Below are 24,010 nucleotides of genomic sequence, written 5' to 3'. Positions count from 1 at the left end.
CAGCCTTGATCACAGGTGAAAACAGTTAACAATGCAAAGTGCGTTCATGTATGCTTAAAAGCTTTAGGTCACATGACTTGCTTTAAAATACATTTCCCATAGTGCATTTTAAGGGCCTATGTAAAATAGTCCAGGCAAACATTGCAAATCCTCATGTTAGTAAATGTTCCTAATTCTTTCCTTTTACATGCACTGATGTTAGAGTGGAATCTTTACTCACTCAGTCATGTGAGTTCGCATACTTGCGTAGTGCTCTCATATTACGATGGCCTTAGAAAATGCCTGTCCTCCGGAAAGATCAGAGCGGGGGTAATCCTCCTCTGAGTCCCTTCCTCACCATCACAAGTTTGCTTCATTAGCATCTCCTCTCGTGGGCATGTGAAAGTGAGTGGGTCATGCACCCAAATTTAATCCAAACACAGTCCTCCGAATTAAAGGAGCCCCCAAGCCTACAGGGCGGCCTCAAACAATGGGCACGGAGCAGCCCATCAATCACCACCATGACAAGAAAGCAATGAGGCCCAATTCCGGAGACTTAGCATTTATTCACAGGCACAGCAGCACAACAAGTTTTCATGTCCTTACGCGTTTCGGCGTCTAATGCAGCCTTGATCACAGGTAAAAACAGTTAGTAGTATGAGAGCACTATGCAAGTACGCGAATTGTACTATTAACTGTTAACTAACTATATCACCCCTAAAACCTATTGTTTTTTCAGTGAATTTGTAAGGTTTTTTAAATGCTAATTCCTAACTATATCAGGCCTGAAACCTATGGTTTTTTCAGTGAATTTCAAAGGTTTTTTAAATGCTAATTCCTAACTATATCAGGCCTGAAACCTATGGTTTTTTCAGTGAATTTCAAAGGTTTTGTAAATGACAATTTTTAATGTATTAATTGTTATACTGATTTTTTTTATACTGATTTACTACATTTTTTAAACTATTTATTTTTAGATATTTTTTTTATTACATTATAATTACTCCCTGAGCCTTGAATTCAACTTAAGGGCAGCTAATGGGAGGACATCCTCGGATAGGGGGGGTGCCCACACGTACAATAGACCAGGACACACCTCTAGGCTAGATTATTTCCTAATAGATGTATATTTATGGTCTTATGTAAGGGACATGCAGGTGGTCCCCACGACTGAAAGTGACCACAATTCACTCTCCTTAAGCATGGACCAGTGGTGGCGCCCCTTAAGGAAAGACAATATTAACCCGGTAGCCGCACTCCCGGATGAGTCTGAAGTCTCCCCATGTGGTAGGCGAATAAAATGGGCGAAATTGGTCTTATCCGAGTCAAAGGTAGGGGAAATTCAATCCCATTTAAACCATGCGATAACATCCCTCGGAACCTCCTTAGAAGAGGTGGGTAGAGCGAGTGGGCTTTTTGTGTCCTTGGTTGAAGCCTTAACTAACGTGTTTACCTTATACCCTAACAAGTCGGGCAACAAAGAATCTAAAAAACAAGTCGAATGTTGGTATACCCAAACATGCAGGGTTTACAAGGCCAAGTTAGTTGAGGCGGTTAAACTCAAGTCCCGTAGTGAGATACAGGAAGCAAGGAAGGCCTATAATAAGTCCCTTAAATTTGCAAAGAGGGAATGGGAAGACAAATTCTGGGAAGACCTGCTCCAGGCTAGCAAAATCAGGGATTCAAGGGCCTTTTGGAATCTCATAAGTACACGGAATAAACCCGATGCATCCGTGAGACCCTGCAACATCCCGCCTCAAAGTTGGGTAAAACACTTTGGGTCCCTATACCTCCCCCCAGAGGGGGAATTGAATGTGGGGATGGACCTTACAAGAGCAATTGAACCCCATGCCTTTGATCTCTTCACTCCCTTAGAGATTGAGGGAGTTATAGGGTGGGTAGCGCCTCGCAAGGCAGCAGGCCCCGACGGCCTTCCGGGGGACCTTATGAGGGAATACCCAGCGGAAGGGCAAGGGTCATAGCAGCCCTCCTAAACGATATCATGATGGGAGGGGCAGTGCCAGAATCCTGGAAAGGGGCGGTGGTGGTTCCGATTTATAAAAAAGGATGCAGGGAAACACCGGGGAACTATCGCCCTATAAGCCTGATAGACTCCACCCAAAAGATAGCTGGTAAAGCTATCCTTGGAAGGATTCTCCACTGGGTGGAGGAGAATAAAATCCTATCAGACTTTCAGGCAGGTTTCCGGGCTGGTATGGGGACAATAGAGCAGGTGTTTAGGCTGGCACTACTGGGGTGGAAGGTGGTGGAACTGGGCAAGGGTAGTCTTTATTTGGCCTTTATAGACCTGAAGACTGCCTTTGACCTAGTCCCCCGGGAAGAGCTTTGGAGGGTGCTTTATGAGTTGGGACTACCCCCTTACATCTTGTCCCTACTCATTAGCCTTCATGCCCATACCTTTGCACAGGTCCGTTGGGGTAAAAATGGAGAGCTCACTGAGAAGATACCAGTGTCCAGGGGCGTTAGACAGGGCTGTGTCCTGGCACCCACCCTATTTTCACTATATGTGAATGGGGTGGTAAAACATCTTCAACAAGAACCAGCCGACGCCCCCTGTCTTGGAGGAGTACGTATCCCCACCCTGCTTTTTGCAGACGATACGCTCCTGATTTCGAAGACCCCACAAGGCCTCCAGAAATTGCTAACCTGATTCCAGGAGTTCTGTGCTGCAAAAGGCTTAATAATAAATGTGGACAAGACAAAATATCTAGTCCTAAATCCTCCTAAGAAACTGGGCCGTCCACCCACACTTAATTTGATTCCCTTAGAGAAAGTATCCGAATTCGATTACCTCGGCATTCGGATTACGGATAGGATGTCTTGGGCAAATCATATTGACAAAATGGTCCTCAACCATAGGAGAGTAGGAGGAGCTCTCATGAGGGAGTTCAGGGCCTCACCTAGGAGATCACTTACCCCAGTAATTGATATCTACAAGGCTAAGGTAGTGTCATCAGCCTTGTATGGGGCAGAACTGTGGGGCCACTGCCGACTGGACGCCCTAGTGACAACAGAGAGCAAGATATTGAAATCCATTATCTCCATTCCACTGAGCACACCATCTGTACCAGTGAGGTTGGACACGGGCTGTAAAAATATCAAAGATCAGGCCCAGCTTCGCCCGCTCCTGCTATGGACACGAATCTGGAGGGGTGAAGAACTAAAATCCTATGCGGATGCTCTGGGGGAAATAATGAGTCTGGGGGGTTGGGCTAAGATAAGATGGTTAAGAGAAACTAAAAAGCTTTTGGAGAAGATCGGACTAGGTGACCATTGGGCATCACGTTCAGCCCCTCCAAAAGAAGTTGTTAAGGCGCTTTATTGGAAATGGATTGCGGAGCGTCTAATTACAAACTCTAACCACTGCAAGTCCACTGTCGCCTTTTTACAAATCAAAGACATAGTGGCTTTTGAACCCTACCTGGATCTGATCACCCTCCCCTTCGACCGAGCCCTTTATTTTAAATTTAGAGTTGGATCCCTCCCCCTAGGTGTTGTGGTATCGAATTGGACATCAGCGGCCCGTACTTCTCCCAACTGTGCATGTTGCCCGAGTAGGGTTGAGTCCATTGCGCATGTCCTATTTGAATGTCCGGATTATGCAAGGCCTAGGAGTTTTTGGTTGAAACCTCTTTGTCGAAACATGGGCACACGTAGCCACCGAGTAGCCTTGCGTATCTTAACCACGGACACTTCCCCCCCCATAGTGTGTGGAACAGCAAAAATTTTAAAGCAGTTTTGGCTTATTCGTTGTAAGAGATTGTCAGTAGCTGTTTAATTCCTTTTTAGCTAATTTAGAAGCGGGCATTTCATGTCCTTTTATCTTTTTAATGAATTGTTATACTGGCTTCTTGTAGCAATGTTTTTTTTTTGTATACTGTAATGATTGTATTTTATTATGCTTACAAGATATCTTGCATATCGAATAAAAGCTTATGACTGACTGACTATAATTACATTATACATTACAATACAAAATATACTTTCTCAGAATGAATTACTTTAGTTTAAATACTTTGCAAATAGGCAATAGACTTTTAAGTACAGTAGTTACAGTTGTTGCAATGAGCAACACAATTTCAAACTCAATGCAACATTGAGCTCAATGTGAATTTCTAGTCAAATGCAATTAGTTACTTTATGGATTACTTTTCTAACCACAGGACTGGATCCTAGATTCAGTCCTTGGACATCTTCTGTAAACAGTTAAGTAAAAGCGTTTTGGTTACAGTAGTGATTTTTAAGGAATATTATTGTATTTTAAAAGTTGACACAGACATTTTTTCACATAGAATCACCAATGTTATCCTATGGCAGAAAATTCACTTAGCAGGTAAGTAGTGTTATCGTTACTTTTTCTTACTCCGTGGTGGATCCTGGATCCAGCACTGGTGAATCTCCTGTAAACAGTTGAAAGAATGAGTTTAAGTCATACAGACGATATTTTAGGAATATTTTTATTTTGTGAAAATAGACGCTTAGAAACTTTTCTGCTGAAAACCACACAATGAATTGCTATGGAAGGAAATACAAGTTACTGGTAAGTACGCTTAGAATTACTTTTCAGGGTCAGTGCTGGGCTAAAAGATGCAGCACTGGGTTCTCTCCTAATAACAGGTGAGTAAATCGGAATTCGTAGTTCGGCTGATTTTAGAGGAATACTTGTACAATGGTGGAGGAAGGGGGCGGGGCCTGAGGTGATGTGTGCAAACACGCCCTGTGGCGCGTTTTAAGTTGGGGAATTAATCCCTCTTCAATCCTGCGGGCCCCTGGGGGCAACTAGCCCACCAGGTACCTCCAGTATGCGCCAGGGAGCTGCGTTGCAGAGAGGTGTTCAGAGGCCACGCCGATTTTTACAAGACTCTGCAACGCATCTCCGTGGCGCTTTGGAAGATTCCTTTTACTTGAACAAACATTGTTTCTACAGTTCATAAAAATAAGCTGATGTAGTCTTCAATTGTGTCCCAAATAAGCAGAAAATGTTAAGGAATTATACATTATTAGAGAGACTTTTACAGGTAAGGCAGAGCTGCAGTCTGCTGTCTACATGCTACCATAATTGTTAAAACTGGCACATGACTCTGGCGACCTGTTTAATTAATTTACAGGCTGTATACTGGTTTGTTTTATTGCCGTGGAATAGATAATCTTGGCAATTATTTAAGGAACAGATAGATTATATGAATAATGTGCCCCCAGAGCGAATGTAAACACAAACATTTCAAGCCCCTTGTTTTTCTGTGACCTTTCGAAGAGCCTCAGGCTTTGGCCTCCTTTCGTTATAACCTCCCACCTTATGCAGTATCTTGCAATAGCCTCCTCGCAGTAAGCATGACTTTATCTGAAATATACCTGACCATCCACAGACCATGGCGATATGATCTTACCTCCTTCAGTTGTTTCATTTTTCTCTCTTTCTGCAAGCCACAAATGTGCTTTTGGAGTCGAAGGTTGTGCTCCTGAAGCTGGCCTATCTTCTCTATGAGTTGACATATGTGTTCCAGGTATCCTAGTCCAGAGCCAAGTGCCTTAGAAGATCTTTGATTGACCTGCAAGGACAGTCCCATTTTACTACATCACAAAAACATGCTTAGCAGAAAAACACTCTAACACAGTTGTAAACCACGTGTCTCTTGATTTTAGTAAGTCTATATTCTAGTGAAACCTCTAACAGTACAGTGCTCATTCGGGGAAATAATGAAAATTAAATACTCGCAATGTAGTACATTTACATAGATTTATACATTTCAGACTGTAAGGTGCATTTCAAAGACATAAATTATATATTTTACAATATTCACTAATAAAAGCAGAATGATTACCTACAAGAACAAGATTGTGCTATATTGCGCTAAGTGAGGTCTAGTACCTTTTAATAATATGGTAATCGTGCCAACAACATCAATCAATCAATCAATCATAACAATTGTAAAGCGCATTAGAACATTGGAATGTTGGAAGCTCCATTGAAAACAATAGAGTGCTCCGGGCTTATAATGGCTGGTATAAGCCCGGAGCTCCAACATTCCAATGTTTCTTTGTTCACAGCTCTGGCTGTGAACAAAGGCTTCAGGGCGCCTGAGGGGATTTCAATCCCCTCGCGCTCCCTGAAGGCTTTGTTTAATTTGTTAGAACATTCTGCCCTCTAGTGGCAGAATGTTCTAATAGCCTTATAGCCCTTCGTAGCACGGCTATACCGGCAATTAGAACATTGGAATGTTGGGAGCTCCATTGAAAACAATGGAGTGCTCCGGGCTTATAATGGCTGGTATACGCCCGGAGCACCAACATTCCAATGTGTCTTTGTTCACAGCTCTGGCTGTGAACAAAGACTTCAGGGTGCCTGAGGGGATTTCAATCCCCTCGCCTCCCTGAAGGCTTTGCTTTGTTAGAACATTCTGCCCTATAGTGGCAGAAAGTTCTAGCAGGGCTCTTTGTTAAAGTCCCTCGCCTTCGGCTCGGGCCGTTAACGCTGCAGTGGGCCTTTAATAGCCGGTATAGCCCGCTACGGCGGGCTATAAGTCTATACTACATACTAGTGAGGGTCTCAAGGCGCTAAGGGGGGGGGGAGCTACTACTGTTCGAAGAGCCAGGTCTTGAGAAGTCTTCTGAACATGAGATCGGGAGATAATTAAAGTGGTACACGTTTATGAGGAATGAAATACCTGCTAGAGTACAAGAACAGAATATTCAATTCAGCTTTCTGTGCCATCACTTTATGAAAGCGCTCAACCTACGGCCTTGTTTCTCTATATGTTCGAGGAACTCCTCAATAGCTTAGCTTGCATTCACTTCTGAACATACAGCAGGGGACAGATACCATCTTTAATGACAATGGTGAAAGCGTCCAACAGATCATTATTGGACCATAGACGAAGATTCTATGAGACTAGAGCAGGTCATAGAGACTTTAGGTTCACTCCTCTCACCTAGCGCACATAGCTGATTTCAGACTCACGTTACTTCCAATAAGACTGCTTGTCATGCCCTGCGTGGAGGGTATCTACACATGGGAACAGAAATAATCGGTGCATGATCATTCATTTAACTAATCAGCCCACAAGAGACAAATCTGGAATTACTTCGACATGACAGTCTGCTATGAAAACGCTTACGTGCTCAAATGAAAGTTTTCTATTCGTCAGTTTGAATCTTCACAGCCTCCTTTGGTTACCTTACATAGCTTTAGTGAGCCACCCGCCCCACTATAATTTAACGCTGCAGCTTGCACCGTGTGCGTCGGGCTCGGTAATAAATAAATGTGCGCGTGCTGCTCGCGACCAGTGCACAAAGTGTGGCGCGCGGTCATTACCAGAGGAGGGTAACTAGGCCTTGCATGCAGGGCGGCCTTAGGTATACTTACCCCAACCACAATAGCCTGACACTACAGAGATGTAAAGTGTCATAACAGCGTCGAACAGAGAAATGTTCGAGAAGGAGGGGAGCCTCCGCAGGCTGACGTAAGAGGTGAAAAGGGCTAAATGTATCCCGCCAAATTAGGGACCTGAGAAAGATGCATAATGACCAAGTGGAGAGACTGGGCAGGGTGGGCTATGTCCAGTACCGATAGCCACTCTAGTGATGATTTACTTGATGATTTATTGACCTCTCATCCACCACCCCTTAATGCTGCCAATCTGAAAATAATGATGGCAACACAGGAAGCAGTCTGCTGCCACTGCCCCTGTTGATCTCAATATGACTCCGACTGGAGGGTTACGTCCGACCTTGCCAAGTATGCCAGTGTCCACATTGACAGCAATTGTCATGACTGTTCCTGTTACTAATACTCCAGTTGTACCTGTCTTTCGGCCAATGCCTCCTGTCCCGACAACACAAATGCTGACAGTTCCAGCTGTAACTGCCCTAATGAGTATTGCCCTGTTGCCCATAGTTTCAGGAGCCATTGGTCGAACACCCGCTTCTGGGTTTATCCCTTCACCCCAGAATTCGCAAGTTGCTATTTAGAGCCGTCAGCAGTGTCCTCGAATTGTGGGACCAGGTGGGGCTCTGGTGTTAACAACTTCGATTGTACAGGGTGGAATAGGTACCTCAGACTTTGGGGATTTGGCTCAATTGTTTGGCGAATCGCCCAGATAGCAGAGATATGGTAGAGGTCGAGGATGAGCAGATGACTCAGTCAGGTGAAAGACCACTAGATGTTATCTGACTCAGGCTAGAGTTTGATGAGCTCATGTCGGGAGGCCTTGACCGTAGTGACATAGGCAAATATCAGTAGAAAGAGCTTACATATTTAAACAAGGATATTACTTGTCATGCAGCCCAGGCACATAATAGATTGAAAGATGTGGAACTTGAGTATGATATAGACCTATACAGAATCAAAACCATGCAGAAGAGTTGTCAGGCTCAGTTTATTGATGAAGCGATTATAGACATAAGGGCTTCTGGGATGAAGTTACAAGTGAGGGAATTGGTTGGCAGCATACAAAAGTGGAGTAGGTGGGCTAGAAAAAAGGAGGAAGAAAGAGGAAGCCATTATAGAGAGGAAGGAGAAACCACCACCAGCTCCCCCGGAAGGTGCCACAACCAAGAATTTCTACTTAAAGAGTGGTTCATGGAGGGGGATATGTACATGTGCCTTGGAGTCGAGGTGACCTAGCCTCTGTTATGGACCAATTTCCATAGTTAAGGGAGAATCCTGATCAGTGGTATACTCATGTCGATTGGTTTGCGAAGATTTTAATGATGATGTCAGAGGATTTTGACAGATCAGTGATTTATGGGCAAAGTGTCAGGTGGCTCAATGGTTGAGTCCAAAGATCAGCTTGCATATTCAGCAGAACGTGATTTGTTGTCAAAGTAATCATTTATGCGAAATACTACAATATGCAAAGTACTGTAGTGATAAGCAGGAGATGAAGCAGAAATGGCTTAAGGAAAAATTCATGCTGGCCCAGACTAAACTGTCACAGAAGGAATTCCAGAATAGTCTGTATGTGAGAAATGTTGGCGGAATGCAAGAGGTAGGTGTAACTTGATGTGCAATTAGCAATGATTTCAAGTAGACGTTAAGCACTGTCTTTATACTTTTATTCCATAGAATTTTTATTGAAGTGACACAATGTATATACGAAGTTGTTGTTTGAGTAAAGTCTTGATTCCTTTGATGCCTTCTGGTATCTATGGTTTCCTTTCAGGTATTGGAGTCCAGTCCACCGCCAGTACCCTCGGAAGAAGAGATCAAAAGTAAGTTTCTTATTAAAATTTCACTTTTTCTATATTCCTACTATGGTCTTTTGTTCTATTTTCCTATGTCTTCCTCTCTCTCTCTCGCTTTCTCTCTCTCTCTTGCTGTATTTCTTGCTTCAATTTTAGGGTGCTTTCTCCTCTCTATATGAATGGTCTCTGTCCATTTCCATACTGAGCTTCCTAAGCACTCTAATCCTTTTTCCCTTTTAGGCACTGGGGAAACAACAGAAAAAAATCATAAAAAGGGAAAATAAAATCCAATTTAATTCTCTTATCATAGATATAATTCAAAGGATGGTTCAATTAGTGGTATCTTTCACTTAAGATAGTTTTGTGGCGTAACGCTTAACTGAATTGTCCCTGCACTCTTCAACACCCGTACTATTCCCTCTCCCACCCTTCTGCTTCTACTCAAAGACACAGGCTTGCACCTGAGTGAGCCATGCCCCTCCTGGAGGGTGGCGGGTTCTCAGCACCAACTGGCGAGGGACTCAGTGTTCAGCATCAGTGGTGAGAGCAGCAATCCGTCTCCCTCTGTCCGCGTCTTCTTCACAGGCTAGGACTCCTTCAGGGTGCTTTTCAGGCTCCATGGTTGACAGAATCTTGGGACTGCTGCAAATGGGATGAGTCTCTGACCTGCTTCCTTCTTGCTTTGGCTGTGTTGGCAACCCCAGTCAGCATTCTCCTCCTTTTGGGCTGGTTTCTTCCTGCTCTTCTCTTTCGTCATTCTTCCCTTTGCCCATGTTCTCTTACTGTTCCTGCCTTTTAACTTCTCCCTGTCCTTCTATTTCTGGATCCCTGCAGTCTTGACAATAGTCTGTTTTCATTTCCTCTTTTATGAAAGATGTTTTCCAGCAACAATTGGCGGATTGCAGGTAAGTGTTTCCATTCTTTTTCCCCCCTCTTGGTCTCACTCCTCCTGACAGTAGGATATCCGAATAGGGGACAGAAGATGCAAAGTGGAAACAACATCCCGCAAGGTAGAGGCCTTGGAGTTCTGATTGATCTCCAATACGGGGATGGCTATTGCAATGTTGAAACGGTCTAACCTGTGTCATTATTAGGCTACTCAAAGTGGGAGTATCGACTGAATCAGATTAGATCTATCAGTGGGAGCCTAAGGCAGAATGCAAACCCTATGCAGATGCAAAATGTTACTTTGATTTAGATGCAGAATATGCCCATGCAGAGGATGCAGAACCCAAATATGTCACAAGTCCCAGTGACACCAGTTCCATAAGCTCCAATCCCTCAGCCGAATATGTGGAACCCAAGGTTCAATGCGAACTAAGTCCAAAGAGGAGATAAGAATCCTTTTGGTAGCCAGTAAGCACTCCAGCCGTTCCCTGTCTTTGACCACGCTTGGAGGCTATGATTCAGATCAATCACAATGACGGTGCCTGCAGTAGGAGGAAGATTGCATGATTGGCACAGTCTTGGAGGTAGACCAAAGTGGTCTACTTGTGGAATGTGAAGTGAATGTCCACCAAGTGTAATTTTTGATCTACACTGGTGAAACCCGTTCCACTGTTTGAGCAGCTGAAGTACCAAACCTAACTTTCTGGGGAAAACAGATCCAAGTTGTAGATGTGGCTGATACATACATTTTAACCCCGTGTCAGGGAAAGTCCCAGTTGAAATAGGTTTCTTTGAAAAAAATCATCAAGTTGTGATATGTGACTTAAATCCAGTCAATTTGTTAGGGCATGACCTTTTATGCAAATTAAACTGCGCAATTTATTGCACACCAGATGGTGTTGAATTTCAAACCATTGATTAAGATGTTGATATCAAAATGGCAAGAGACACTTGTTGACTTGTTTCCCCTGATAACTGTATAAGTCTTATCCCCCGATTTAAGAAACATTGTGAGACCGGAAGTCTGGGATTTTTCTGGTAAAGATATCAGATTTATCAAGGGTGTAGAGCCGGTCCAGATTACCATTAAACTTAATGCTGAGAATGCCTGAACTCCACAATATAATCTCACACCTGAGACATTGACTGGAATTGCCCCAATAATTGAATCCATGATACCTCAACGTGTCACAACAGAAATTATTGGGAGCTCTTGAAACGCCCCTATTATGGGCCTGTGGAAGCCTAGTGACAAATATTGCATTGTGCAGGACCTGCAAAAGATTAATAATATTGTTGTTCCATCATGTCCGGTGGTGAATTCTGCTGCAATATTGTTTCAAATACAGTGTGAAGTGGAATGGTTAACGGTTGTTAATTTAATTAAAGTGTTCTTTTCCATCACAATGCAAGAAAATAGCTAATTTCTCAGAATCTTGGCATGATACTGAATTCCACAAGGGTATACAGAAAGTCCCTCAATCTTCAACCAGATCTTGAAAAATAATTTGGAGTCTGCGAGGCTGCCATGCAACTCAGTCCTTGTTCAATACATTGATGACATATTGGTAGTGTCGATATCACAATGAACTTGCAGGCAAGTCACCATTGCCTTATTGAACCATTTGGCTGAGAAGGACATAAAGTGTCCCAGAGTGAATTAGAGTACTGTCAGAAAGAAGTCCTGTATCTAAGACATCATATCAAGAAATGAGCAAGGAAGGTGTCACAAGACAGAATCTCTGCCATATTGAAAATTAGTCCTCCTGCCACTCAGAGAGCAGTCAGGATGTTTCTGGGAATGTTGGGCTACTGTTGTCAGTGGATCCCCATCTTTTCCCGAATGGCTAAAACTCTAGAGAGGTTGACACACAAGGATGTGTCTGATTCAATACCATGGGACAACAAAAGCACAAATGCCTTCCTAGAGTTGAGAGAAAATCTCTGTCGCTCCAAAGCTCTGGGAATGTCCAACTACAACAAAGAATATACTTTGTTCTGCAGTGAGAGGGAGGACTGTGCTCTCTCAGTGCTTACCCAAAGACATGGTGATTCCAGAGGACCTGTGGCTTACTTTTCAGCTACACTTGAACCTGTAGCCTAAGGACTGACTGGTTGCCTTAAAGCCGGCATTACAGTAGCTGTCAGCATCGAGCAGAGTGAGAATATAGTTATGGGCTATCATCTTATCATAATGGGTCCATACTTAGTGAAGGTATTACTTACATGTACCAAAACCCAACATTTGACCAACAGCCAGCTTACCCAGTATGAGAAAGTTATAATTGCTGCTGAAAACATCACCCAGAAAAGGTGCTCCAGTTTCATCTCTGCCACTTTGTGGCACTGCCCGAATGTGCAACTGAGGGGGAGGGAATCGAGCATGACTGTTTTGATGTCACAGAATTGTACACCAAGCCAAGACCAGATATTAAAGATGAAACCCTTGTAGAGCCTGATTATGTATTGTTTGTGGATGGCTCTTGTGGAAAAGACGGGGGGAATTTGAGAGCTGCCTATGCAGTCTGTACTGTCAAAGGGATAGTGGAAGCCTCCTCGTTCCGCAGCATAACGTCTGCCAAGGGGCTGAATTGGTTATTCTTACCAGAGCTTGCTGCATTTCCGACCAGTTGAAAGTGACCATTTTACAGATAGTCAGTATGGCTTTGGTGTTGTCCATGACCTCGGACAGACGGGATTTATGACATCATTTGAAATCGGACATATGTAATGAGACTGCTTGAAGTGTTGCAGATGCCTTAGGAGATTGCTGTGGTTAAATGCACTTCACACTGGAGTGAAAATGGTTATGCAACAGCTGGCAACTGATATGCTGATAAAGCTGCCCGGTACTGTGCTTATGGATCCTGTGCCTTTGACAGAGAATATTCAAATTAATATGTTAATAAGTTCAAATTAAACCTTCTGTTGACTGTTGCTGACACTTGGAAGGAAATTAAGAGACTGCAAGAGGAAGTAGAACAGTAGGGATGGGTTCAAACAAGTTGTGTGAAGAACGAGGATGACATTTGGGTTTCAGCTGATGGAAGGCCTGTGTTGCCAGGCTTTTTATTATCACCAATGAGCCATGGTTCCACCAACCAGGTGAGGTTATTTAGGCGGAACTGGTTCAACCCTCAATTTAGAAATATGGGCAAAACTTTTATGCCACAAATGTGTTGTCAGCCAGCTGATGAACGTAGGGAGAATAACCTCCGTCATCAGGAGTCACACAGAAAATACGGAGGTCCCTTCAATCTAAAACAGATTTTATCAAAATGCCAGTGCGTAATGGGCTGAGATATGTCCTAGTTCGCGTGTGCATTTTCTCTCAGTGGGTTGAAGCATACCTGACCAGGAGGAATGACAGTCTCACTGTAGATAAACTGTTGTTGAGAGAATTGATACCACATTTTCAGTTCCCGATTTCTCTGGAATCAGACCGGGGGGCTCATTTCCATATGGGATTCTGAGAATGATGTGTGAAGGGATTTGTGTTGATGAGTGAGTTACACCAGCAGTGGGTAAATTGCGCAGGTCCTCAGTAATGAAGGTTTGTGTGGCATGTCGTCAGAGCTACTGTGTCTGAGTTTGGTCTTTGACTATATCTTGGTCTCGGGCTAGAAGGTAGGCTTCCAGCGGTACCCGTTTATCCCTAGGTCTAGAGCTAGGTGGCAGTAATTCAGCATATGTGAGCAGCTGATCTTTACAATACATTAGGGGCCAGATTTACGACCATTCACTTTTGCGAGTTGCAAATTGCATTGAATTGTGACTCGCAATTTGCGACTCGCAAAAGTGAATGTACAACAGAGTCTCAGACACTGTTTACGATTCCCAATGGGGTCGCAAATTGCATGACTCATTAATATTCATGAGGCAAGCGCATTTTGTGACTCTATTGGGAATGGCAAGCACTCCCAGGGATATAAAGCAGTTTAAAAAAAATATATTTTTTAAGGCAGGCAGGGGTCCCGTTTGCATGTGGCTTATCACCTACTTGGGGTAGGTGGTAAACTGCACAAATGTGGTTGCAAACCAATTATACATTGCTGTTAGACTCGCTATTAGGAAGGGAAGCCCTTGGCAAGCCTCTTCCTAATAGCGAGTCGCAAACCATATTTTGTGAGTCGGTAATAGGTTACCGACTTGCAAAATATGGTTTGTGCATGGGGCAGCCCATTTTTGCAAACGGGCCGAATTCCCATTTACGACTGCAAAAAAACGGTCGGTCGTACATCTGCCCCTAAGTCCTGCAGCCACACTTTGAATTTCATAGCCCGCTCTCTTCCCCATTGACTTGCAACCCGCCTCTTGGCTAAAAGTAGACAGAATAATACATATCTACGATGTCCTGCTTCTATGTCTCTTGTGTGTCCCAGCACCTCTACCAATGGTGTGAGTGTGAGATTTTTTTTTCGGTCTTTAACATCAGTTCTTCTTCAACAGCTCTCCAATAGGCTTGAACCTGGTGTCATGACCTTGCTAGATGTAGAAAGTCAGCGCCTTCTAGTGCATACCAGGTGGGGAGTTCCCATGGAAAGTCTGGGGTAGCATTTTGGATTTTGTGTCGCAGTCTAAAATCTAGGAAAACATCTAGGGTAAGCCTGGGCAAAGCACTACGCTACGCTCGCGTAGTTTGCGAAGTTTGCGCTACTTCGCACTACGCGAATTGCACGTAGCACAGTGCAAACACGCGTAGCGTAGCATTGCGTAGTGCAGCGTTCATTTTTTGCTTGCTCGCGGTCCTCAACGTCAAGTTGGCGACCGAGAGCAAGCAAAATGACATCCCGGCGAGACTTTTTCCTCGTTCGCGAGCGTGGAAAATAAACCTCCCGGCGAGATTCTCAACGCGGGGAGGTCAGGTTTCTCATTGCAAGTGGTCGCGTATGCTCGCGTATGCTCGCGACCGCTCGCGATGAGAAACTACCAGTCTGCGTTGAGAAAGCTGCAGCTCGAGTAAAAATCTACTGGAGCGGCAGAAAACTACAGCTCGCACTGTGCAAGATGCCACTTTCAATGATTGCACAGTGCCAGATGTTTGTCCGCACTGTGAAATCATTGAAAACTGCATCTTGCACGGTGCGAACAGGGTACTACGCAGTTCGCGAAGTGCTACGTGTAGCTTGCGTAGTGCGAAGTGCACTTTGCGTAGCTACGCGTAGCGCTACTTCGCGAACTACGCCCAGGGTTAATCTAGGGGCAATGGTTGTTTGTGAGCGAAGAAAGTCTTGCTGTCTATGAATAGGCCATCTCTATACAGGTTTACCCAGGTTGCGATGCCTGCTCTGAGTAGCATGCTTCGGCACACAAGTTCCAGAGTGACTGGTGCTGCTGCTTGATTGAACAATGGGAGTATCGTAGAACATAAGAATATAAGAGAGGTTTGCTTGCATTTTCGACAGGTTTGTCCCAGGCTGCATCAGTGCAAGCAACAGTGGAGTTAGCAGGGACACTCTCACATGCCTTGGGCCCTAGGTAAACAGTGGGAGGGATCGGGGTCACGTAGTCCTGTTCTACGGCTATGTGTCACATGTAGGGGGTTGGTTTATACCAGCAGATTGCATAATGTGCCTGTGCACATAGAAAGTAAAGCTCCATACCTCCCATTTCAAAGGGCAGTGTAAGGGTCTCCCATTTTATTCAAGATTGTTTACCTGCCCAGGCCAGTCGTATCAATTGTGTTCTAAGCATTGTAAAAAAGTGTTGCTCTGGTGAGTAGATAATATTAAGACACAAATAAAAAAACTTCTGAAGGATGATCGTCTTCATAAGGGAAAACTGTCCCACAAGGGATAGGGGCAGTGACAACCACCAGGTAATACTGTCCATTACACTAGTCAGGACAGTGCAATAATTCGCCTATAAAAGCTCAAGTTTATCTCTCGACATCACTATGCTAAGATATCTCAGTGTTGAGTCACACCATTTTAGTGGGTAATCCGAATGAAAGTTGTAGGTGGAATCTGTTAGTGGGAAAATATGTGTTTTTTCCCAGTTTATGTGTATTCCTGATAGACCTCCAAAGTGTACAAACTCGCAGAGTACTAGGTTCAGGCCATCTCGGGGGTCCCCGAGATATACTGTGATGTCATCAGCACATAAGCATAATGACAGCTGTCTGGTGGGGTATCGGAGTACCTATTGACGATGGTGCTGCTGGAGTCTGGAAGCTGGTGACTGCATTGACAGCGAGAATAGCAGGAGCGACAATGGGCATTCCCTGCCTCGTGCGTCGAGTGATGATGAATGGTGAGTGTTGAGCATGACCAATTTATCTGCACTTTGGCAGAGGGCCCAGACTTTAAAAGGGCAATTCACGTAAGAGACTCTGTGGGGAACCCCATGCGCTAAAGAACTGCCATCAGGTAATCCCACTCTAAGGAATCAAAAGCCTTAGTGGCATTGAGGAAAATAGCAACAGCGGATAGATCTGGGTCATTATCTTGTAACACTGCAAATAGAGTACACAAATTATCCAAGGTGGATCATCCAGTTATGAATCCTAATTGATCTGGTAGGACTAGTGATGTCATCAGGAGGCTAAGGCCATTCGCATACACTTTGGCCAACATTTTTGCATCATGGTTAATGAGCGATGGCGGTCGGCAGGAGTCGCAGAGGTCCGATCTTTTGCTGTACTTGAGTAGAGCCATAATCATGGTCTTTCTCATAGCGGGCGGTAGTTCTCCATTTTGCTTAACTTAAAAATAAACCTCTTTCAATATCGGAGTGAGGCTGCCAATTTAGGTTTTATAAAAGTCTGAAGGTAGACCATCAGGGCCCAAGGCTTTTCCTGATTTTAATTGCATTATCGGTTCTCTGACCCCATCTTCATCTATGTCTGTTACTACTAGAAATACTCTTTGTGCAATACCTGACCATCCCTGCGCGACATCTTCCAGGTAAGTGTCTACATTCACTTCCCCTTCTCTTGATGATGTATATAGTGCATTGTAGAATGATGCACATCTATTCAAGATTCCCAGGATGTCTCCACCTAGTTCTCCTCGACATCCCAGATCTCGAGGACAGTGGTGGTGAAGCAGGGGCGTGTCATCATGGACGCTAAAGCATGTCCTGGGCACTCTCCTTTACCGTAGGTCCTTGCCCGATCATTTTTACTTCAGTATAAACATTCATGCTCAGCAGGGTCTTGGAACTCAAACTGGGCTATTCTAATCTTTCTGGTCACTTCAGGGTCTTCGAAGCACACCCATCTGCGTCTCTAGCCTCTTAATGTCTCCCTCTATATTCTGTAATGTAGTTCTAATTTGCTTGTACTATTCCACCTCTTTTAGATAAGCATATTCCTCGTGTTTTGACCTTGAAGGCCTCCCAGACAGTACTTCGTTTGGGAACTGTTTGTAGTGAAAAAATCCTGTATTTCCTGTCCTAGCTCTGCCCTGAAGGGAGTTTTTAGTAGTAGTACTGGGGAGATGTATCAATTTATTAATTATGGGTGATGCAGTGGAGGCGCTTAATTCTAGTTGGACAGGGGAGCTGTCTGAATAAGTATGTGCTAAGTGAGTGGCTCCCTTAATCCAGGAACCCATCCCTCTCAATAGAAGTCAGTAATCCAATCTGGACCAACTGGCATGTACCCTAGAGTAGACAGTCCCCTCCCCTTCTGTGTCAGTGGATGTAATGTGTGCCACGCATCTAGTAGCTCACCCTCCATAGCGATGTCCCGAACATGCCAGGAAGCTCTGCCACGAGATGTGGGGGAGCCAAGCATACTGCCCAGTTCAGCATTTATAGATAAATTGAAGTCCCCTCCCCATAACACATAAGATGAACCAGTGTCTACTATCTGGCCCCATAGCTTGTGAAAGAAGGAAGGGTCATCAACATTCAGGCCATAGGAGTTTACGAAAGTGAGCGAGTAAGCTACCAATCTACCCCAGACTAATGTAAAGGGTCCCTGGGGGTCAATGCTGGATCCCTGCGTGATATACGGTGTACGGTTGCGCACTAATGTTGCTGTCCCACATGAGTATGAGGAGTATGTAGCAAATTGTCGGTAGGATGTCCGTCGTGTACCAAATGTAGAGTGTGTGGCATCAGCAAAATGAGTTTCCTGTAATAATGCGATGTGTATATTGTGTCTTTCTAGATACGCTAATGTGCCTACGCGTACGTGGGTCACCCAATCTCCTTACGTTCCAGGTGATGCAGTTAATATTGGGACGGAGATCCTCGCGTTTTAACGCCTGCCATTATTAAACAAGCATTTGCAACGCAATAGGTCTCTTATTTTAGAAACTGTAACCTATTGGTATTGTAAATGAAAATGCCTTTGATTATTGCAGGATTTTTAAACACATAAATAAAAGGCATTGTCATTTACAATGGCAATACCTCAAAATCTTGCAATTGCGAGACTTATTGCATTGCAATGTTATATATGCATTTGTATACTAGCTCTACGATGGGCCATCATAGACAAGTAAAATATAGGAAAGTACAGAATGCGTGATAATTATTTATTCATACTGGAAACAAAATAGTCAATTACAAACCTCATATGTTAGGACTCACAAGGCCCTGGTCAAGAAGCTGTGCTTCCAGGGGCCTGGAGATACTCTGCGGCTGCCGCTTTGGCCCGCATGACCATTCAGGGTGATGCAGACAATGGTGGCCCCACAATGAAACTCACTGGGCCCAAGTGAGAAGACAACAGCCTACCAATTGCCCTGGGTCCTGTGGGGCTCCCTCCCACCCCACTTACCTCTTAAAACGTGATCGGCAGCAGCAGAAGGCATGCAGCGGCAGGAAGGTGACCAGCAGCCCGATGCTGCTATTTTAAGGTGGAACGGACGAAATATATTGAAACCGGGTGCCGTGCTGAAATAAAGCACGGCACCCATGTTAGATTTGAAATGTTATTCCCGTAATGCACAGACTTGAAGTGCTCTCTTTGCAATGCTTTTACTCTATTCTGTGTTAAGTTAGCATTCATGGTGCAATCTTTCTTGGCGCCATCTTGTTTTGTAACTGAGATCGAGCTCCTGTCTTATAATGCCTGCCTCAGCAGAAAGACTGCCTCTGGCCTCCAGCTTGTACTTCTCAAGGTTGAAGCTTAGCTGCACTACTGAATGTACTATCTATTGTTGCATACCTTTGCTGTTAGATAGACCTGTTCCCACATCTTAGAATGGTAGGCACTGGCCGAGCGGCCTTGGGGTCGAGATAGCATGTACCCAGCTCTGTGCCATGGTGCATCCTTGTTTGCCTTCTTTGTTCACCATGGCCTGAGTTGGAAAATTCCAGTTTGGGCAGGACTTTAGAGGTGTTGGAAATGTATATTTTGTGTTACCCTGAGGACAGGGGGTGGTCCCTCGGCAGTCATCTCAGGAGACTGGTCAGACTGGGCTCGTCTGCAGCCGTTGTTGCTCTGACGATGCTCGATTGAAAGAGAGGCAGCCTGCGCCTCCAGAAGGCACCCCAAACTTCGACCTGTATGTGAAGCATGGTCTTGGCCCTATTATGTCTAGTTCATTATGGCAAAAATATACGAGGGACAATGCCGAGTTACAGTGGCCTTTGACAGGTTCTTTTGATGAACAGAAATTGAACTTCTTGCAGGATAAATTGTTTGCAAAAAGATGTAGGCAGTCAATGTTTGACTATCTTTAGGTATGGCAAAAGGAAGCTAAGCAAATACAGATAAGAGCGGAGAAGGAGGCACGGAGAGGGAAGACACAGACAGTAATGCAAAAGGCTATAGCGTACGAGAGAGAGAAGATAGATAAGGGTATAGAGTGTGCTGTCCGGAAGTTTAGATTGCAATGTGATGAGTCTTATGTTACATGCGTAGAAGGCGATCCCTTCATGGAGGATCTGTTAGATGTGCGGCCGCCACCTCCTTATACCCCGCAAAGGGTATATACAGCAGCCCCGCCAACCCAGCACCTCGCCTCCAATGCTCCTGCCTCCGGTTCCCCTACTCCTGACTGGGCCGCTTCAGATGGAGCACCCCTCATTTCCTCTTCGGCTCCAACAGCCGAGACTGCAGAAATTATAGGCCGAAATGCTGTGCCCGTTGCCCCAGGCTCTTCCCTACCTCTCTCGCTTACACCCACCACACAGACATTAGTGTCCCCAGTTCCCATAACATCTACGAGTGTGTCCTCCCCTCACTCCCTTTCCTCACCCTTGTTGTATGCTGGCACACCAGTGTGGGACTGGATGATAGGAATAGGGAGGCTGCTAAGGTAAGAATGGGGCGAGTGTTAATTCGGTCTGATGTGGGTGATGCAGAGAAGAAGATGGTGGCTGACCAGGCTTCTCAGTGGGCCTGGAGTCCAATTTACAGTGTGGAGGATGTGTGGAGTGTATTGAAAGATTATGAGCCGTTCGTGCAACAGCATGCCCTCAAGCATATGTCGCCTACCTTGATTGGGCGATGGGAGCAGTGTTTTAATGGTGTTGCCCCCCAAATTATCTATGATATTCGGGACAGTGTGTATGCAGCTGGCATGGCCCCTAATGACGTTTTTAGTAATGTTACCACGTTGATTGGATACCAAGGCAGGTGGATCCAAAAGAGCCCAATTGTAGTGTCTCAGTTTCCGATGAGGGAAGTACATCCCATCTACCACCCCGAAAAAGTGGAGCTTCGAAATGGGCAGGACCAAGTCATCAGGCAGCGAGTAGAGCCCGTTTCCAGGAACAGTGGGTTTATACTCCTTGGAAAAGGAGTGAGGTTTTGTCTCTTAAGACTCAGTTGCGCGACCATAGAAAAATCCGACTGCTTATTACAAAGAGTTGACAGAGGCTGCGCCTTCGACGGTGATGACGATGACCGATATTGAGATGTTTTTCGGTTTGCTGGAGGTGGTTGACATTTGGCGGCAGGTTCACACGCAGGACCACTTAGTGAAATTGGGTGGCACTTGGGGTGAGATCAGGGCATGGGATAAAGAGATGAAGCCTGGCGAGAAGCCTAAGGCTGAGAAACTAGCTTTGCCGGGATGAATTATCACATATATGCACTCCTTGATCCCACCTAGAAGAGTAGATTGGGATAAGTTAACAACATTTCGCCAGAAGAAAGATGAAAGTGTATCTGACTACTGCACTAGGATTGAAGGGTGGTTTTTGTATTTTAGCAGACAGGATTTGTCGATGTTTGTTAAAAGGTTTGTTACGAACTTGTTTCCTGAGATCGCGACTCGGTTGCAGGCTTCGGAGAGCACTTGGACTACCTCCTCCCCATCGCATGGCACAGTATTACGAGCACAGAGAGAACAAAGAGAAGGAGAAGGTAGAGAAGAAAAATAAGGAGTTGAAGACAAAGGTGTCGAAGCAACAGGCATCCCGGGGCAATGGTAGAGGACAGGGCATTGATCCGGCCTGGCAGCTGCCCCACACTAGCAGGAACACTACGCCCATGGGGCCGAACCAGTGCGCGTATTGTGAGGAGGAGGGGCATTGGCGTAGTGAGTGTCCAACACTGTTGCAACGGGTTGAGGTTCCGAGGGGACGGGGGTCCAGAGGACGAGGCCGGGGAGCAGGTGGCTATGGCAGAGGCCAGGGAGGAGAGGAACTGCCAGGTCGGTCTGAGCAGAACTATTTCGATGACCCGAGGGGGCGACAGTATTACCATGATGATTATGATTTAGACAACCTGACAGGACTTACCCACGGCTAGGACAGCCAAGGGCAGGGTGAGGGATCAGTTCAGATCCCTGTGGATCAGTTGGGTCCCTATGTTACTGCTGATCTGCAGGGCTCAGCAAAGAAATTCTTGGTGGACACAGGTGCAATGCATAGCTCTGTTTCTCGTTTACTGGTCTCTGGGGCTGCTCTGTGTGGCCAAAATAAGGTTACGGTAGGCTTCTCAGGTATACCTGTTGTGAACCCCATCTCTGAGCCACTGGCCCGGACTATCGGGCCTTTTACCGTAGATTCGCTCTTCTTATTGACATCTAACTGTGGAGAGAATTTAATGGTTTTAAACTTGTTGAAAAAGTTACATGCAACTATTTCGTGCTCCCCCAGATGGTGTCTATATGACCATAGAACCCAATGTAGTGAATTCTAAGCAGTGTATGTCAAAGGATGAACCCCTTTCCGCTGAGTTTAAGGAGATGCTGACGACAGTATGGGCTACAGGTGATACGGATGTGGGGCCGTTGCAGATACCTCCGGTCTCCATCAGAGTTAAGGACAATGCTGTTCTGCCTCGTCTTCCCCAGTACAAGATACCAGAGACAGGAGAACGGGCGCTGCTGCACATTATACAGGATTTGATTGGGTCTGGGGTTGTTGAGGGAACGACTGCAAATGTGTGCAATAGTCCTATTCTTCCCATCTTAAAAAGGGCACCATTGGGTTCCCCGGATGATCACCCCGATGTCTACCGCTTTGTGATTGACCTGCATGAGGTGAATAAGATTGTGGTACCCCAGTTCCCTGTTGTCCCCGACATCACTGCTCTCCTGACCATGATTCCTCCCTCTGCCACATATTTTTCTGTCATTGAGTTGAAGAATGCATTCTTTAGCATCCCCATACACCCAGATAGCAGGTATCTGTTTGGGTTCTCCCTGGCCGGCAGAAGCTTTAGATTCTGTCGGGCCCCTCAGGGCTATACTGAAAGCCCTAGTATCTCTAGTCAAGCTTTAAAGAGCCAATTGGACTCCCTCGTCCTTCCCTCAGGTAATTTCCTATTGAAGTATGTGGACAACCTCTTAATTGCTTCGGATACTGAGAAGGGTTGCAAGGATCCAACGGTTAAATTATTGTTATATTTGGCCCATCATGGACATAAAGTGTCCCTTTATAAATTTCAAAATTTTCGACAGGAGGTCACCTACTTAGGTCACCTACTGTCGGAGGAGGGAAGGAGACTAACACCTGAGCGCATTGCTGCGATAACTAAAATGCCCATCCCTAAGACACAACGGGATGTGCAAGCCTTTATAGGTATTACTTCGTATTGCCGCCACTGGATCCCTAACCTTGCTTTATTAGCGAAGCCTTATCTACGCCTAACCATTAAACATGTGCAGGAACCCCTGCCTTGGACGCATGACTGTCAGCATGCTTTTCAGCAACTAAAAATTGCATTCTGCTCTGCACCTGTGCTTGGCACTCCAGACTATCAGAAGCCATTTGTGTTGTACATACAGGAAACGGCTGGCAGCGCGCTCTCATGTCTTAACACAGGCCTTTGGAGGTTAGCAAAGGCTGTGTGCCTATTTCTCTGCTCTGCTTCACAACGTCGCCACAGCCCTCCCGAGCTGTTTGAGAGCGGCCACGGCTGTGGCCATTTCTATCCGACAATCGATACTGATCTCACAGTCATGGTCCCGCATGCTGTGGACACACTTTTGAACTGAACAAAGACGCAGCACCTTGCCAGTGCCCGTCTGACTGGCTATGAGCTGACCCTGTTTGCACCACGTGTCATCATTAAAAGATGTGCCACCCTGAACCCAGCCACGTTACTACCCCTCCCTTCTGAGAGTGAGGAGACGGACGTGCAGGACTGCATCTTCAGTCCTGAGAAAGAGACGAAGGGACGGGTAGGCATGACCAATGTTCCCCTATCTGAACCCCAAGGGGAGCTATATGTCGATGGCTCTTGTTTTAAATTACCAGATGGCACAACAACAGCGGCCTATGCTATCACCACCCTACGCATTGTAGTTGAGACATCACAAGTTCCATATCAATCAGCGCAAGTTGCAGAGTTGGTGGCACTTCTTTGTACCTGCGAGTTGAGTGAGGGACTGGCTGTCAGTATATATACTGACAGCCAGTATGCGTTCGGCATGGCTCATAATTTCAGGCGGGTTTGGGCGGAGATGGGGTTTCTAACGTCCCATGGAAAGAGAATACAGAATGGCCCACTAATACACAGACTTTTTTCAGCCCTGGCACTCCCTAAGAAATTAGCAATAGTGAAGTGCAGTGCTCACAAGGCAAT

At 45.3% G+C, this 24,010-nt stretch overlaps 1 protein-coding gene across 2 annotated transcripts in view; it reads right to left on the bottom strand.

Annotated features, from left to right (window-relative positions):
- LOC146867094 (uncharacterized) overlaps positions 1–24,010 on the bottom strand; it is a 786,406-nt gene that overhangs the window by 261,158 nt on the left and 501,238 nt on the right. For both annotated transcript variants that reach the window (XM_085603528.1, XM_085603529.1), the window contains one exon: positions 5,388–5,549. In XM_085603528.1, the coding sequence (XP_085459654.1) occupies positions 5,388–5,549 (162 nt within the window). The remainder of the gene's footprint in view (positions 1–5,387; positions 5,550–24,010) is intronic.

This window comes from Triturus cristatus, chromosome 1_2 (assembly GCF_964204655.1).
Source record: "Triturus cristatus chromosome 1_2, aTriCri1.1, whole genome shotgun sequence".
Taxonomy (NCBI): domain Eukaryota; kingdom Metazoa; phylum Chordata; class Amphibia; order Caudata; family Salamandridae; genus Triturus; species Triturus cristatus.
This window is presented reverse-complemented; position numbering and strand designations above follow the sequence as displayed.